We start from the raw sequence: 13,752 nt of genomic DNA on the forward strand, positions 1-13,752 counted from the left end.
AGAGTTGATGCTTTCTGTAAACTTAAGAGTTTACAAATATGCATATATATAAGCTTCCTGGGTTTGAATCCCATCTCTGACATATACCATAGTTATATGACCCTGGTGAAGCTACTTAATCTCAAACTCAGTTTCCTCATCTGTAAACTGGGAATAATACCAGTAAACCTCAGAAAGTTGTTGTAAAGTTCAAAGGAGAATATAAATTAGAGCACTACATATACATAAATGCTGAGTTATCTGTATGGTACAGCACAGCATAGAGAGCTGATCTAGAAACTATAAGGCCTGGGTTCAAGACCCTCCTCAGTACTCTAAGGCTGCAAGTCACACAGAAGATACCTACCGGTGAGAGTTTTCTATACCAATAAAATCTCCCTATCCCACACGTCTTACCAGAAGCACCTGTGTCCGCACAGAGGCCACATTCTCCTAACACCTGAGACTATACTCAAAACAAATCATTAGTTCAAGAAACCCCCTACCACATGGCTGAAGTCTGAGTGGCAGTGGCAATGCTGATCAGCCCCCATGCCATCGAGGCAGGAGAGACTTAGCCTGAGACGCTGTTTGTTTTTTCCTCTGAATGGTCTGCCCACTGGAAACAAGGAGGAGATGAAAGTAAGTTGCTGGTCTGGGTTATTGTGAATTTCCCAAGAGTGTTATTTTGCAAAAATCGTTTATGCAAAGTATTCCCACCCAAATCACTGTTGCTGTTGCAAGTGTGGACAAAAACAGGCTGACTCCGTTCTCATTTTCATTCTTTATTGGTTCTGAGGGCCAAAGGACAAGGAGTGACATAAAATGGTGAGGTATTATTATCCCTGCTCACCTCTGGCCCTGGGATGAGCACTGCCTGGCCCGCAGGGCAGAACACTCTGTCCAGCATCAGACAGTACTATAATTAAATGCAGCCAACTTGCACACAAAAAACACACACCAGGCAAAGACATACCACTGTCACCCATGCCTCTGGTCTTTGGGACCAATATGTGCACTAGGCCTAACTTCTCTCCCTTTCTCCCCTGTACCTCAGTATTGCCTGCTTCAAGGCTCTCAACAAGCAGTTTGGAGAACAGGCTCCAAGAAATAGGTGCACAGGAGAAGGAAGCTGCTAACAAAGAAGGTCTCAGACTCCTAGCTCTAAAGCCTGGGAAAGAGTTCTTAAGGACTTTACTAAAGGGTCCTTACTGCCTTCAAAGGTGATTCACCTCTTCCCATACATCCAAACAAAACTATACTAACCTAAACTAAAACCTTCCACAAGCAATCAAACTATACCACTGAGAGATCTCAGTCCACCCAGACTTAGGGAAAGTCCCCTCCTGTAGCCAGGGTAAGCAAGAAGGGAAGGGAGCGTGCTTCCCATATGGGACACACACTGAGGCAACAGGGCTTGTGAGGTATATAAATCCTGGCAGTCCAGCCACAGGGCCAATATGTGAAAATGCCAGTGCTGTCTGTGGGAGTTCTAAGACTAAAGTTTTCAGAAAACTACAATCACTATCACATAACACATCAACATGATGTGTGCATGTGTGTGAAAAAGGATCTGACTACTAGCTGTCTTTATCAGAAAAGAATTAGATAATTCATGAGTCAGGGTTGATTTCGACTTTCCATTGTCAGGGTTAAACACATTTATTTTCAGGAAGTTGTCAAATTTCCAGTTGTTTTTGAATTTCCAGAAGGGGCCCAGGATCAACCAACACTTTCATGTGCTAATGTCTAAAATAAAGACATAGGGCCTTACTTAAGTGAATAAAGTCACTCCTCTTCACAAAAAGAGTGTGAACCCTCACTCATGAATTTGCTAATCTTTTTTCCCTGCTGAGACATTAGCCAGAGCTTATAACATACACACTTGTGTACGAGTGAACATTGTACACCTGTATGTGTACAAATGTAAGTAGAAGAGTGTGAGAAACTTGTCAACCTTTACTCAACATCAACTGAAAACACCACCAATGCAAAATACTGAACTAACCACAATCCCAACTGTTAGATCCATATAAACACGTGACATTTCAATCTAAGGCCAACAATTCTGGATAATCTCAATTTTTAAAAAGGCACATAACCCTCTCCTCCCTCTTCCTGCCCCCCACCTCCAGAGGCAGCAAGTAATAAACCAGAGTCCTGTAGAAAAAGTTTGGATTTGATCAAAGGAAAACCATTTTAAAAGCTAGAATCCTTCCCCACTTCACCTTTTGGCCTCTTTCTCCCCCACTGAGAATTCCCAGTCCTCAGCCCCCAAAACTTGAAGACCAAAAAACCATTACTAGAGGGATGACTAGGATTTAGTATTAATGGTCCGAGTTTAGGGGGCGGGAGTGGAGCTGAGGGCAAGAGTTCTCAGTGAGGGGCGGCTAGGTGGTGCAGTGAATAGAGCACCAGCCCTGGAGTCAGGAGGACCTGAGTTCAAATCCGACCTCAGACACTTAATGCAAAAACTAGCCGTGTGACCTTGGGCAAGTTACTTAACCTCAATTGCCCTCCAAAGAGCCAAAAAAAAAAAAAAAGAGTTCTCAGTGAGGAAGAGGGAGGAGGAAAGGATTCTAGGTTTTAGAATAGCTTTTCTCTTACCAAATCTAAAACTTCTGACTTAGGATTTTGAAGATGTGGCCCATTTCTTCTACGGAACTTTGGTTTATTCCTGTTTGCCTGGGGGGGAAGGAGGAGCTTATATGTTCTTCTCAACATCTCTATCTCCTCACCAGCATGCCCTCCCCCCCCAAACTTTTTTTCTTACCACTATGGTCTCCCCAACACAGACCCTTTTTCTCTACCATCATTCTCCCCCCTAAGTCTGCCAAATGTCAACACAGGGGTTTGGAGTTTTCATTCCAGAAAAAGACTGCCATGTGGGGAAATTGAGTTCCAGACTGCAGAAGGCTCTTCCCCCCGCCTCAGGAGGTTCTGTTGTCCTATTTCCTGGATATGCGGTCACCGGCACCTCGATGACCCATGTGCAGCTGGTTTTCCTGGCCTTAGAGTTCCGAAGAAGCCTCTGGCCCCTAGTCAGATTTCCTTTCAGTTCTGCCTTCACTTAAGTCCAGCTCAGTCAGGACGCAGCGACAGAGTAACTGTGTTGCCTTGGTGATAGCAGCTAGAGAGAAAAAGAGAAAGACGACAACTTTACAAATTAGCTCCAAGAATAACAATGCTGAATCAGTCCTCCTCAGAACAATTCCAGGGATTCCTCACCCAGAGCCCCAGATCAGCAGGGCTCCAGCCTGAGGCAACCCTGTAAGGTGGTTCTCTCCCCACCTACCTTTTTGTTTTTTGGGGTATTTGATTGGTTGGTTGGCTGATTTAGTGGCCAGTGCCGGTTTGCCCCACATCACCTTCTACACTGCTCTGCACCTTCCCTTCCCTGCCTATCTCCAACCCACCGAAAAAATACCTATCTCCACGGCCTTTCCCCAGAAGGTCACACAACTAATCTAAAAAACTAACTTGTGCTACATTCCTCCTCCAGGGAATTTGCAACTTTAATAGAAGGCTCTAGTCGAGAAGGTCTTAACCTAAAGCAAAGACTAACAGTAGAAATTTCAAAAGTGGTGGCAAACAAAGCTTGTTGCATGCCTCACACAACGACTGGCTATCCACTCTAGCACCTACCATGTGGAGCTGGCTATGGAACTGACTCTCTCCACCCCTTACCTCACTCCACCCCACAACACCACCCCAAATAGAAGAGATACTTGCCCAGAATCTTCCCGATGAAGAGTGGTTTCTTGGATGCAGGCAAGTAGATACCCACAAAGTAGACTGGGATCCCAGAAAAAGCAATTCCAATGCCAATTAGGGAGTTGATAGTGTCACTGTAAAGGGGTACAACCAACAGGAAAACAGAGCATGCGCAGAAAACTATAGGGAAAAACAGGCTCAGCTGGAAGAGAAAGGAGAATGAAGAATGTGAATATTAAATGCTTGGATCTAAGGATCATAAGATCCTATACATAGAGCCCAGGCCATCACTCCTTCCAGTATACCCTACCTCCAGCTTCCTGACCATAGCTTAAGCCAAAAGGGATAAGAATCTTTGCCTCTAACCCATGAGATATGAAGGAGGCATGGCTAGAATTCTCACATGAGGGGGTGGTTAGGTAGTGCAGTGAATAGAGCACTAACCCTGGAGTAAGGAGGACCTGAGTTCAAATCCAGCCTCAGACACTTAACACTTACTAGCCATGTGACCTTGGGTGAGTCACTTAACCCCAATTGCCCTGCCTTCCCCACCTCCAAAAATTAAAATAAAATAAAAAAAGAATTCTCTCTCAAGGACAATCCAGGATGTGCTGTGACCAGGGTACCTGTTAATGGGACTTAAGTTCTTGGGTTACAGAAGCCTCTTGAACAAATAAAACCAGTTCCCTCCCCTATATCCCAAGCCTTTCCCTTCAGCCAGTAAGAATAACCTCACCTTGAGGGGTCTAGGCCTCTCTGGCTCCTTCAACCGGAGGTAGAGCTGCCCCACAACTGATAAACCCACAAAGAACCAGTAACTGAAGCTAAAGTAGTTGATAAGCAGGAAGACATCCTTCACAATGAGGTAGATGATGGTCATGGTGCACTGTGAAGAAAAGGGTTTCATGTTGCACATAACAGGAGATCTTGACATGTGACATTCACTATTTCATATCAATAACACCCCACAGTTGTACAGTGCTTTATGGTTACAAAACACTTTCACATCTTTCAAATAAATTCTCCAATCTGAGCCTCCACAACAACCCTATGAGAGTAAACAGGTCAGTTACCATATACCTATACTCTTAATATCTGGGGCAGCTAGGTAGCACAGTGGACAGAGTGCAAGGGCCCGGAGTCAGTAAGACCTGAGTTCAAATCTGGCCTCAGATACTTGTAACAGATACTGCGTAACCCTGGGCAAGTCACCTAACCATATCTGTAAAATGAGCTGGGGTAAGAAATGGCAAACCACACCAGTGTCTTTGCCAAGAAAACCCCAAATTGGGTCACAGAGAGTCAGACTCAACTGAAACAACTCAACAACAACAACACTCTAATAGTAAGTCACATTTATGTATCACTTTAAGGTTTATAATACATTTGCCTTGAAGTGAGCAGTTCATTTTACAGATAAGGAAACTCGGGCTTATGATTCAGATTGCAAATGGTAACGTGGGAAGTAAGTGATGGTAATCAGGACTGGAACCTCAGCATTCTGACTCCTAACGATGTTCTTCCTCCACTATACCATGCTGCCCAAAGTATCTTGGATACTATCTGACATGCTCCCCATATTCCTTCACTATCCCATCCTCTCCACATAACCTTCAGTTCTTCTTTCCTCACTGCAACCCCTTTAATAACATATAGGCAACTCTCCTTCCCAGAACAGAATCAGGGCCCATGTTCTCAGCCATTCTAATGCCCCTGACACTCACTTCACTTCATCTTCACTACCTGTTCTCTCAACACCACTACCCTGTTCCCCTTTAGGACCATGGCCCCATTATCCACAGAGAGTAATTAGTGTAATGACTCAGCTCCAACCTTTCCTCCCCATAAACCCCTTTCCCTTCTGGTACAAGAAAGCTCACATTGAAGAGCAAAGCAGGAACAGGTGTGAAGCGTTCAATGTGAATCATGGATAGAAGATAGGGGAGATGACCTTCTCGAGAACCCACAAAGAACAACCTAGGACAGATAAGAGTTAGATTAAGTTGGAGTCACCCACATCCAACACTCATTTAGCCCTAACACACATACACGTAACACACACACCTATGTGTCTACATATCTATATCCATCCACACATACAAACACACACACACACATGCATACACACACACAACATTATCCAAATCCCAATATTATACAGGGGCTGAGCAAATGGTAGCCAGCCTCCCAAGATGAAAGGAGACTCCATTAATACAGTCAAAGAGATGGCCAGAGTTCCAGTTTAAAGCCTGCTTTCCTTAGCTCCAATGATAATCATTAAGATGGTATTTCCTCATATAAATACCCTTGCCTTCAGTCAGTAGGAAGGCAACCTCTGAGACAACAAACACTTTCACTATATACCCCTAGGATTGGAAGAGTGCAAAGGGACAAGGACTTTAAATAAAGGTCACTACACAGGCTAGAAAGCTAGCCAGTTTATGCTATATGCCATTAACACACATGAGACACAAAGTAGGCAGCATGAGAGCCATATTACCTTGATGAAGCAAAGATGGATGCATTGAGGCCTCCAAAGCAGGAAAAGGCAACAGCAATAGGAATTGTCCAGCTAAATATGCCAAACACCTTGTCAGCAAATGTCTGGTAAATGAAGAAAAGAAAGGAAGTCAAAGACCAGGGCAAGTAAGCATCTCACAAAGACCTGAAGTGGGAGGCGCATCACACGGCCTATGCTGAAGACTGGTCGCTGCTCCTAGACCAGATGATGGCTTCCACAAAGCAGCAATTCACTGCCCCAAGAACAGAGGAAGAGAGAGAAGTAGGTCATATAGCCTAATTTTTACTCTTATTTGTGACTGGCCCAACCATCAGGGAAAGGAAGAGTATAGTGGAAAGAAATCAATTTTGCGACACTATTTCCAAGACAGCCTCAAAATACAAATGGGACTAGGATCAAGGGACCCACCACAGCCACGGCATCACTTCCCAGCACAGCCTGGATATCCAACACTGTATAGTAGGCCACATTGGTCAAGATATAGATGAGGGTCACAATAGGCATAGAAATCCCAATAGCCAGAGGCAAGTTCCTGTTGAGAAAAATATCAAATCATTCATTAGGATCCTGTACCTCCTTCCTTCGGGCCAACAACATTAACTCAGTCCCCTTTTGGGAAAGTATTTTATGAGATTTAAAAACAAAACTAAGCTCCTAGTCCTTGGGCTCTACTGAATCTCCTTAACAAGGCGCTACCCCCAACATCTTTCAATTTCACTACTAGGTGAGATATCAGTCACAGGATCTTGAACTTAAAGAGTTGGAAGGGTTCTTAGAGGTTATTTAGTCTGACTTCATTTTACAGATAAGGAAATTGAGGATTAAGTGATTGGTCCAAGCTCATACTGGTACTAAGAAAAAATCAGGAACCACACCAAAATCCTCTGACTCCTAAACCCACTACACCATGCTATCTCCTCAAACTATTCATTCAGATATGTCTTCTTTTTTAAAGGCATCACAAAAACATGAAGTCTTTCAATCAGTGTAAAATGACTGTCTAAGAATGTAGCTACCATTGGAGTCTTCATGGAAGGGTTATATAAAAAACCTAGCTGGTGTACTTGAGAGTCAATGTCTCTACCTTTTTAGTGTGCCTAGCCCAGGGCTGGGACAGTAATACTTAGCCAGACTGACTTAAGTCTTTTCTTCAGGTTATATGCTTATAAATCAGACCAGGCTTTAGCTTTGACTACCAAGGTCACACTTCCTCTAGGTAGGACACTGGCCTCTAGTGGTACATAAGTTAAGGTGAAGTCAATGACCTTCCCTCCCAACTAACTCCTCCTCTCCCTCTTGTGCTTCTTTTGCTCAAAGCAACAGAAGGTAAAAGGAAGAGGATGGAGAAATGAAGAAGGGAAAGAAAGGCAAAGGTAAAGGGTAAAGAAGTTGTGAATGTGAGGAAAGATAGTCATTTATGTAAAGGTACCCACCACCAATGGGATTCCCAACATAAATTAGTCTGGTAGTGCATGACGAACTCAACTTTACCTTTCTGGGTTTTTGATTTCCTCTGTTACAAAATTAAGGGTGTCCCAACCTGAGTAAGAGAAGAGGGCAGAATACAGGGCGAGAGAGAGATTTCCCATATCCCAGGAAGCGCCCTGAAATGCATCCTGAAAGTGCTCAGAATGTCCTGCAAAGGGGGAGGGGGAGGGTTGAGATGGGGAAAAAGAAAAGCAGAGCAGAGAGACAGCAAAGTAGAAACACACAGAATGAAAGAGAAGCAGAAAGAATAACAAAAGATGGGGGGGGAGGGATTAAGGGCAGAGAGAAGGGAAGAGAAAAAAAAGAATAAACAAAGTTTTAGTGCAAACAAAATCAGAACTCCTGCCCCAAGCACCTCAGACCCCAAGAAAATTCAGTGCTCCCTCGACTAAAACAAAGCAGACCAGCAAAGTAAAAGTAAAGGCATTTCTGACTACCTTTTATAATAACATCCTTTTAAAACCCCAATTACCACTTCCTGCCAAATACCCCAAGTAATATCTGACCTTTTTTTTTTTACAATAAGAATACAAAGAGTTTTCCCTTTCTATATACTGAGAATATATTTTTTTAATCATACTCAGTACTATCTCTTGACATCATCAACCTTAGCTTGGAAAAATAGAACAATCTGTCTAAAGCTTATCAGACCTATGAATAAGATTCCCACTCTTCTGCTTTTTTCAATTATAATTGTCCTATGTTAAGAAATCACAGGCTGTGCCAGCCATAAAGCCTCCTTATCTTTACCTACTCACTAGCACTGAGATAATCATTAGAGCTTTCAGCTCAAAAAGATGTCCCCCAATCACCACCCTCCGTCCTTGGATTTTCTTTAGGAATAGCACAGGCTGGGACACACCTAGATTTTTCTCCCAGACTTAGGGAAACAATGAGCCCAGTTAATCCTGTGTTCAGTATCAGATGGCCCCAATGGTCCAGAGCCCTTAGGGAAACAATGAGCCCAGTTAATCCTGTGTTCAGTATCAGATGGCCCCAACGGTCCAGAGCCAGGGCAGGGTTAAATCTGAACATATAAGAAAATGACTTACTGTTTCCAGGGTATAAAGTAATGGCACCCAACAAGTCAACACACTCAGACATAAACAAGAAGAAATTTTTAAAGGAATCCAAACCCCTCATTTTACATAAGAGGAAACCAAGGCTCAGAAAGGCTAAATTTTGGGGGCAAGATTACATAGGTAGTAACAGAACTTGGAATCAAAACCAGGTCCCTCCAATACACTAAAATCATTACTTCTTCCACTGCCCCCTGGACCTGCAAATAAAAAGCCCCAGGAATTCATAGTTAGCCTCCCACACCAACCACAACCACAGTCCCCTGGCTCTCATGGCTTTGGCTATGCTTCCAAACAGAATGTAGCTATGAGAAACCCCAAACTCAACTCTCTCTTTGATGGCAGCAGCCACCTATTTGGTAGGATTTGAAAACTAATAAGCAGGTTTCTCTGCCCTCGAATAATCTTCCTTAATACTTGTTATAGTGTCTGAGATTCCATGTATGGAAATTCTCTTTTTAAGTTCTAAAGATTTTTGGTCACTAAGAGCCCAAACACCTCTGAAAGGGGGGAAATACCTTTAAGCTTTTATTAGTCAACAGCTTAGTAAGTATCCATGAAATTTAGAAAAGATCAAGGAATAGAATGGGATTGATCCTAGATAAGGGGAGAAGAATGTTAAGATGTAGCAAGGCTTCACAAGTTTACAAGCTGGTCTAAGAGAGGCCTTACTAGAGAAGGACAATATAAGAAAAAAGTTGTAAAACTGGCTCCCTACCCCACTGCTCCATGCCCATCTCCAGCAAAGCATTCTCTACTGAGTCCTATACCAACTGCAATATGACTCATTATCTCCCAACACAGCTCTGGACTCCCATATTTTAAGAGATCCCAGAGACTAGACAGTGCTAATCCCTGATGGGAGGATTAGTCCTAGAGGAGAAAGGGACACAACCTCATATCCAGCTGACTTTGGCCAGCCTATCAAGGGACCCAGTATCTTGCCAATACCTAAGACTGCGCTCCAAGGAGTCTCAAAGTCACATAACATGAAACAGTCACTATCTCATTAGTGAGATGAAACAGGTGAACCCAGGTCCTTTCACATATGCCAGAGAAGCTGGCAAGATGGCTAAACTAATATCCTCTCTCCCTCCCGAGACCAACTTACCCTGGCACAGTTTTATAAGGCCTGTGACGATGATAGCAATAAGGGCAAGAACCTTGGCATAGGTGAACACATCCTGTACACGCGTCCCCCACTTCACATATGCACAGTTCACAAATGTCAGCAGACCTAGGAGAGAAAATCCACGTGGGGCAGCAAGTCACAGGCAAGCTTGGGCAGAGAATTCCTGCCCCTTGGGCCAATAGCCATCACTAATGTTCCATTTCTTTCCCTAACTGCTACTCAGTGACATAGTAATACAGCTCAGATTCAGAACTTAGCATTATTATGGATCAACAAACATAAACCAGATAATTGGGTCAATGAAATGAAGCCACCCCCACCCAGGTCTGAATATACCTGTGAGAACCACACTAGCACTTGCCCTTCACCTAAGAAACATAGGCATGCACCACATCACTACCCCTTCTCAAATAGAGAATTCCCTCCACTAAATAACTCCCATTTCCTGCCCATTTCCCCACTTCAAATAATGCTGATGCAGCTACTTTCCTCTCTCTACAAGGAAAAGTCTCACACAGGAACAATTAAGTGATGATTAATCTGAGATGCTGGGCCTGACAGATTCCTGGCACACCTGCCCACGGCGCTCCCTTCCCAACTTCTATGCTATCCATTCTTCCTTCCTACTAGTTTGGGGAAAAAAAAGACAAGAACATCAGAAGACATGCCATTTACTACAAACCTGGGCTGGAAGAAAACATAGTGATCTTTATATCTACTACACCAGAGGTGGGGAACCTGCACTATACCCAACCCTAACCTTACTTTTTCTCAATAAACCTGAAAAGCTACTACAAAATATCCTAGCTCCATCCTGCCTTTCTAGATTTTTCCCTCAGTCCTTCCAAGGCCAGCATCCACCATGTGCACACGTGCAACATTCATTATTCCATCAGAAAGGTCATCCTTCACCTTCTCTACCTAGCCAGGTCTTGCCCTCACCCTGGAAGTTTTTTTCACCTGCACCAGCACCAGCACATTAACATCTCCTTTTAACTGTGTTTATCCTCTGTACCATGCAGATTAACAGTGATTCTTTACCCAAGACTTCCTCTAGCCTCATAGTATCCTCTGCTTCATATTGCTCCTTGGGCAGCTCAGAAAAGGTGTCGTCTTTTCTGTTTGTCACAGTTTTACACAATGCTGGACACTAAGAAGGCTCAATAAATGCTTTTTGAATTAAACCAAAATGAAGTATTCTTTTCTTCCTTCAAAGAAATTATAGGGGTGGCTAGGTGGCGCAGTCATATGGCAAGAGAGACCTCCAGACCAGCTCACAGACATTAAGAAGCCAAGAAGTAGGCAGCCTCTGGTCGTATATCAAAGGTTTCACTTCATTAAAAACAAGACAAAAACAAAGTTTTCACAAATGACCAGACAGTAAGATAGGGCAAGGATAATACAGCAGAGAAGGAGAGAAAGGGTCCAAAAGAATATATGTGACCTACCAGAAGGATAAGAAACTGCTGTACCTGGCACAATTCTAACTATCTATATTAGAACTCAGACTGGTGAATATAAAGGTTAAGAGACCCAAGGACAGATAAAGACTAAAACACTGACATACTGTAAGTAAGCCAAAGTTGCTCCCAGCTATTACCTGACCCCACCTCCTTATCTATCTTACTCCTAAATGCCACACCTCTGACTGCTTCAATACACTGCTAGTGACCCATTAAGGATCCAGTAAGACCATGAACCAATTAACAAGCATTTATTAAGCACCAAGAACAGATAGGAAACAATACTGGCTTTCAAAGAGCTTTCATTCTTACTGGCAGAGACTACATGTATGTGTGCACATGCATGTATTTATGTATGCATATATATATATATATGTGTGTGTGTGTATAAGTGTATATACAGACTAAAAACAAGAAATACAATGTAGTTCTAAGAGAAAGAGTGGTAACAGTTGGGAGTGGGGGGCGGGAAGAATGGAGGGAAGGATCAGGAAAGGCCTCAAGCAGAAAGCAGTGTCTGAGCTGAGCCTAAAAGTAAAGAGGTGGAACATTCCAAGGATGGGAGATGGTCACCACAAAGACCTTAAGATGGGAGATGGAGAGTTACGTGGGAAGAACATCAGGACCACCAGTTTAGCTAACTGTAGTGTGGAAACGGGAGTACTGCATATTTAGTGTGGAAAGGCAGGTTGGTCCAGGTTGTAAAGGTCTTGAAACCAAGAACAGGAGTTTATATATTCGATTCCATGGGCAGTAGGGAGAGGGAGTCACTAGAGCTTATTACTGAGGAGGGGATTGACATGTTCAGACTTTCATTTAAGGAAATTGCTTTTGCAACTGTGTGAAGGATGGATTAGAATAGAGAGAGAGTTGAGATGAGATCAATTATGGAGGCCACTGTAAGAAAAGTGATGAGGACCTAGACTAAGCAGTGGCTGTCTGAGTCCTGATAAATTTAGGGACAGATGTGAGAGATCTTGGAAAGTAGAAAGGGAAGATCTGGCAATGGATTAGAATGCTCTCAAGTACTTCAGAGTTTTAACTAACATTGCACATTCATCTCCCTCTGTTTTGGCCAGGGCTCTCAAGTAGAGTCTTCATCTTAGAGGCCAATGCATTTATTTCCAAAATACTTATTGAACAAAGAACAATCATAATAGTAATCACTGACATTTTTATAGTACTTTAAAGTTAGCATTTGATGCTCATCTCAGCATCAAATGTTTCAGCATCATAAAAACACTTTGTTTTTATCTCCATTTTGACAGAAGAGGCAACAGAGGTTCAGAGAGGCAAGTGTATGAGGCAGGGTGCAGGTTTTCCTGACTCCTAGTCCTGCTATCAATTCAATACCCCATAATGCCTCTCCAAACTGAACTGAATAGAGCTACAAAGTAGGTGCCTAATTTCAGCAGTTTGGGAGTGTTGTTTTTTTTTTAGACCTAGTGCTCAGCAGCCTCTTCCTCTACTTTTTTTTTTTGAGGGGGAAGGTAGGGCAATTTGGGTTAAGTGACTTGCCCAAGGTCACATGGCTAGTTTTTGTGTTAAGTGTCTGAGGCTAGATTTGAACTCAGGTTCAAATGACTCCAAGGCCGGTGCTCTATTCACTGAGCTACCTAGCCTCCCCTTTCTTCTTCTACTCTTCAGCCTAAGGGATATATAGCTTCTCTCATAAGTACAGCATCAGAGCTGATGGCCCTCTGTTTATGGAGAAGCTTAATGTTCCCCAGGCTGAAGTGGAAACTTCAGAGATAATTAGTGTTTGCTAGCTAAGAGAAATAGTGAACATAGAAACCTAGATGTAGATCCATGAGACCTCAGCTCCCCAAACCAATTTCCAAAGAGGAATCCCGGGCAGGAGAAAAGGACAAGGTAGCTCTATAGAGGCTCCCCTTATAAAGCTGCATCTGTATCACAGCCTAAGTTTTAGAAGTTACCAGGATGACTGCAAGAGATATAGTAACTCTCCTTAGAAAGAACCTATATCTTCCTGTCTGGTACAGACTTATTTGTTTTTGTAAACAAACTGTAAAGTTTTTACTAGATCATCTGAATAGCCATCCTGGGATTCTGAAAGTGGGGGGCGGGGGAAGAGGAGGAGGAGAGCCTTGTGACTACTTAGCACCTGGTCTCCACCCCAGAATTGGGTCTAGTGGTTAGAGGTTAACTGTGTTGTGGGCAAAGATTTATGGGAAAGAGCTAAAATACCATAAATGAAGGAAACCTTTTTATCTCGCTTGACAATCATTTTCCTAGTACCTACCGTGTTTCCCCGATAATAAGACCTATCCCGAAAATAAGCCCTCCCCTTACTGTGTAAGATTCCTCTAAAATAAGCCCTCCCCCCAAAATAAGCCCTATTGAGATTGCTACTGT

At 43.1% G+C, this 13,752-nt stretch overlaps 1 protein-coding gene across 1 annotated transcript in view; it reads right to left on the reverse strand.

The window, feature by feature from the left end:
• Window positions 1-748: 748 nt before the first annotated feature.
• SLC7A6 (solute carrier family 7 member 6) overlaps window positions 749-13,752 on the reverse strand; it is a 25,698-nt gene continuing 12,694 nt past the window's right edge. The window contains exons 3-10 of the mRNA XM_069085680.1: window positions 9,893-10,018; window positions 7,706-7,850; window positions 6,623-6,746; window positions 6,194-6,297; window positions 5,574-5,670; window positions 4,430-4,579; window positions 3,712-3,895; window positions 749-3,109 (exon numbers count right to left, since the gene is read on the reverse strand). Of these exons, the coding sequence (XP_068941781.1) occupies window positions 3,018-3,109; window positions 3,712-3,895; window positions 4,430-4,579; window positions 5,574-5,670; window positions 6,194-6,297; window positions 6,623-6,746; window positions 7,706-7,850; window positions 9,893-10,018 (1,022 nt within the window). The 3' untranslated portion in view covers window positions 749-3,017. The remainder of the gene's footprint in view (window positions 3,110-3,711; window positions 3,896-4,429; window positions 4,580-5,573; window positions 5,671-6,193; window positions 6,298-6,622; window positions 6,747-7,705; window positions 7,851-9,892; window positions 10,019-13,752) is intronic.

This window comes from Petaurus breviceps, unplaced genomic scaffold (genome assembly GCF_028583685.1).
Source record: "Petaurus breviceps papuanus isolate PSGF00001 unplaced genomic scaffold, PetGlider_PUasm1.0 176, whole genome shotgun sequence".
NCBI classification, from domain to species: Eukaryota; Metazoa; Chordata; class Mammalia; order Diprotodontia; family Petauridae; genus Petaurus; species Petaurus breviceps.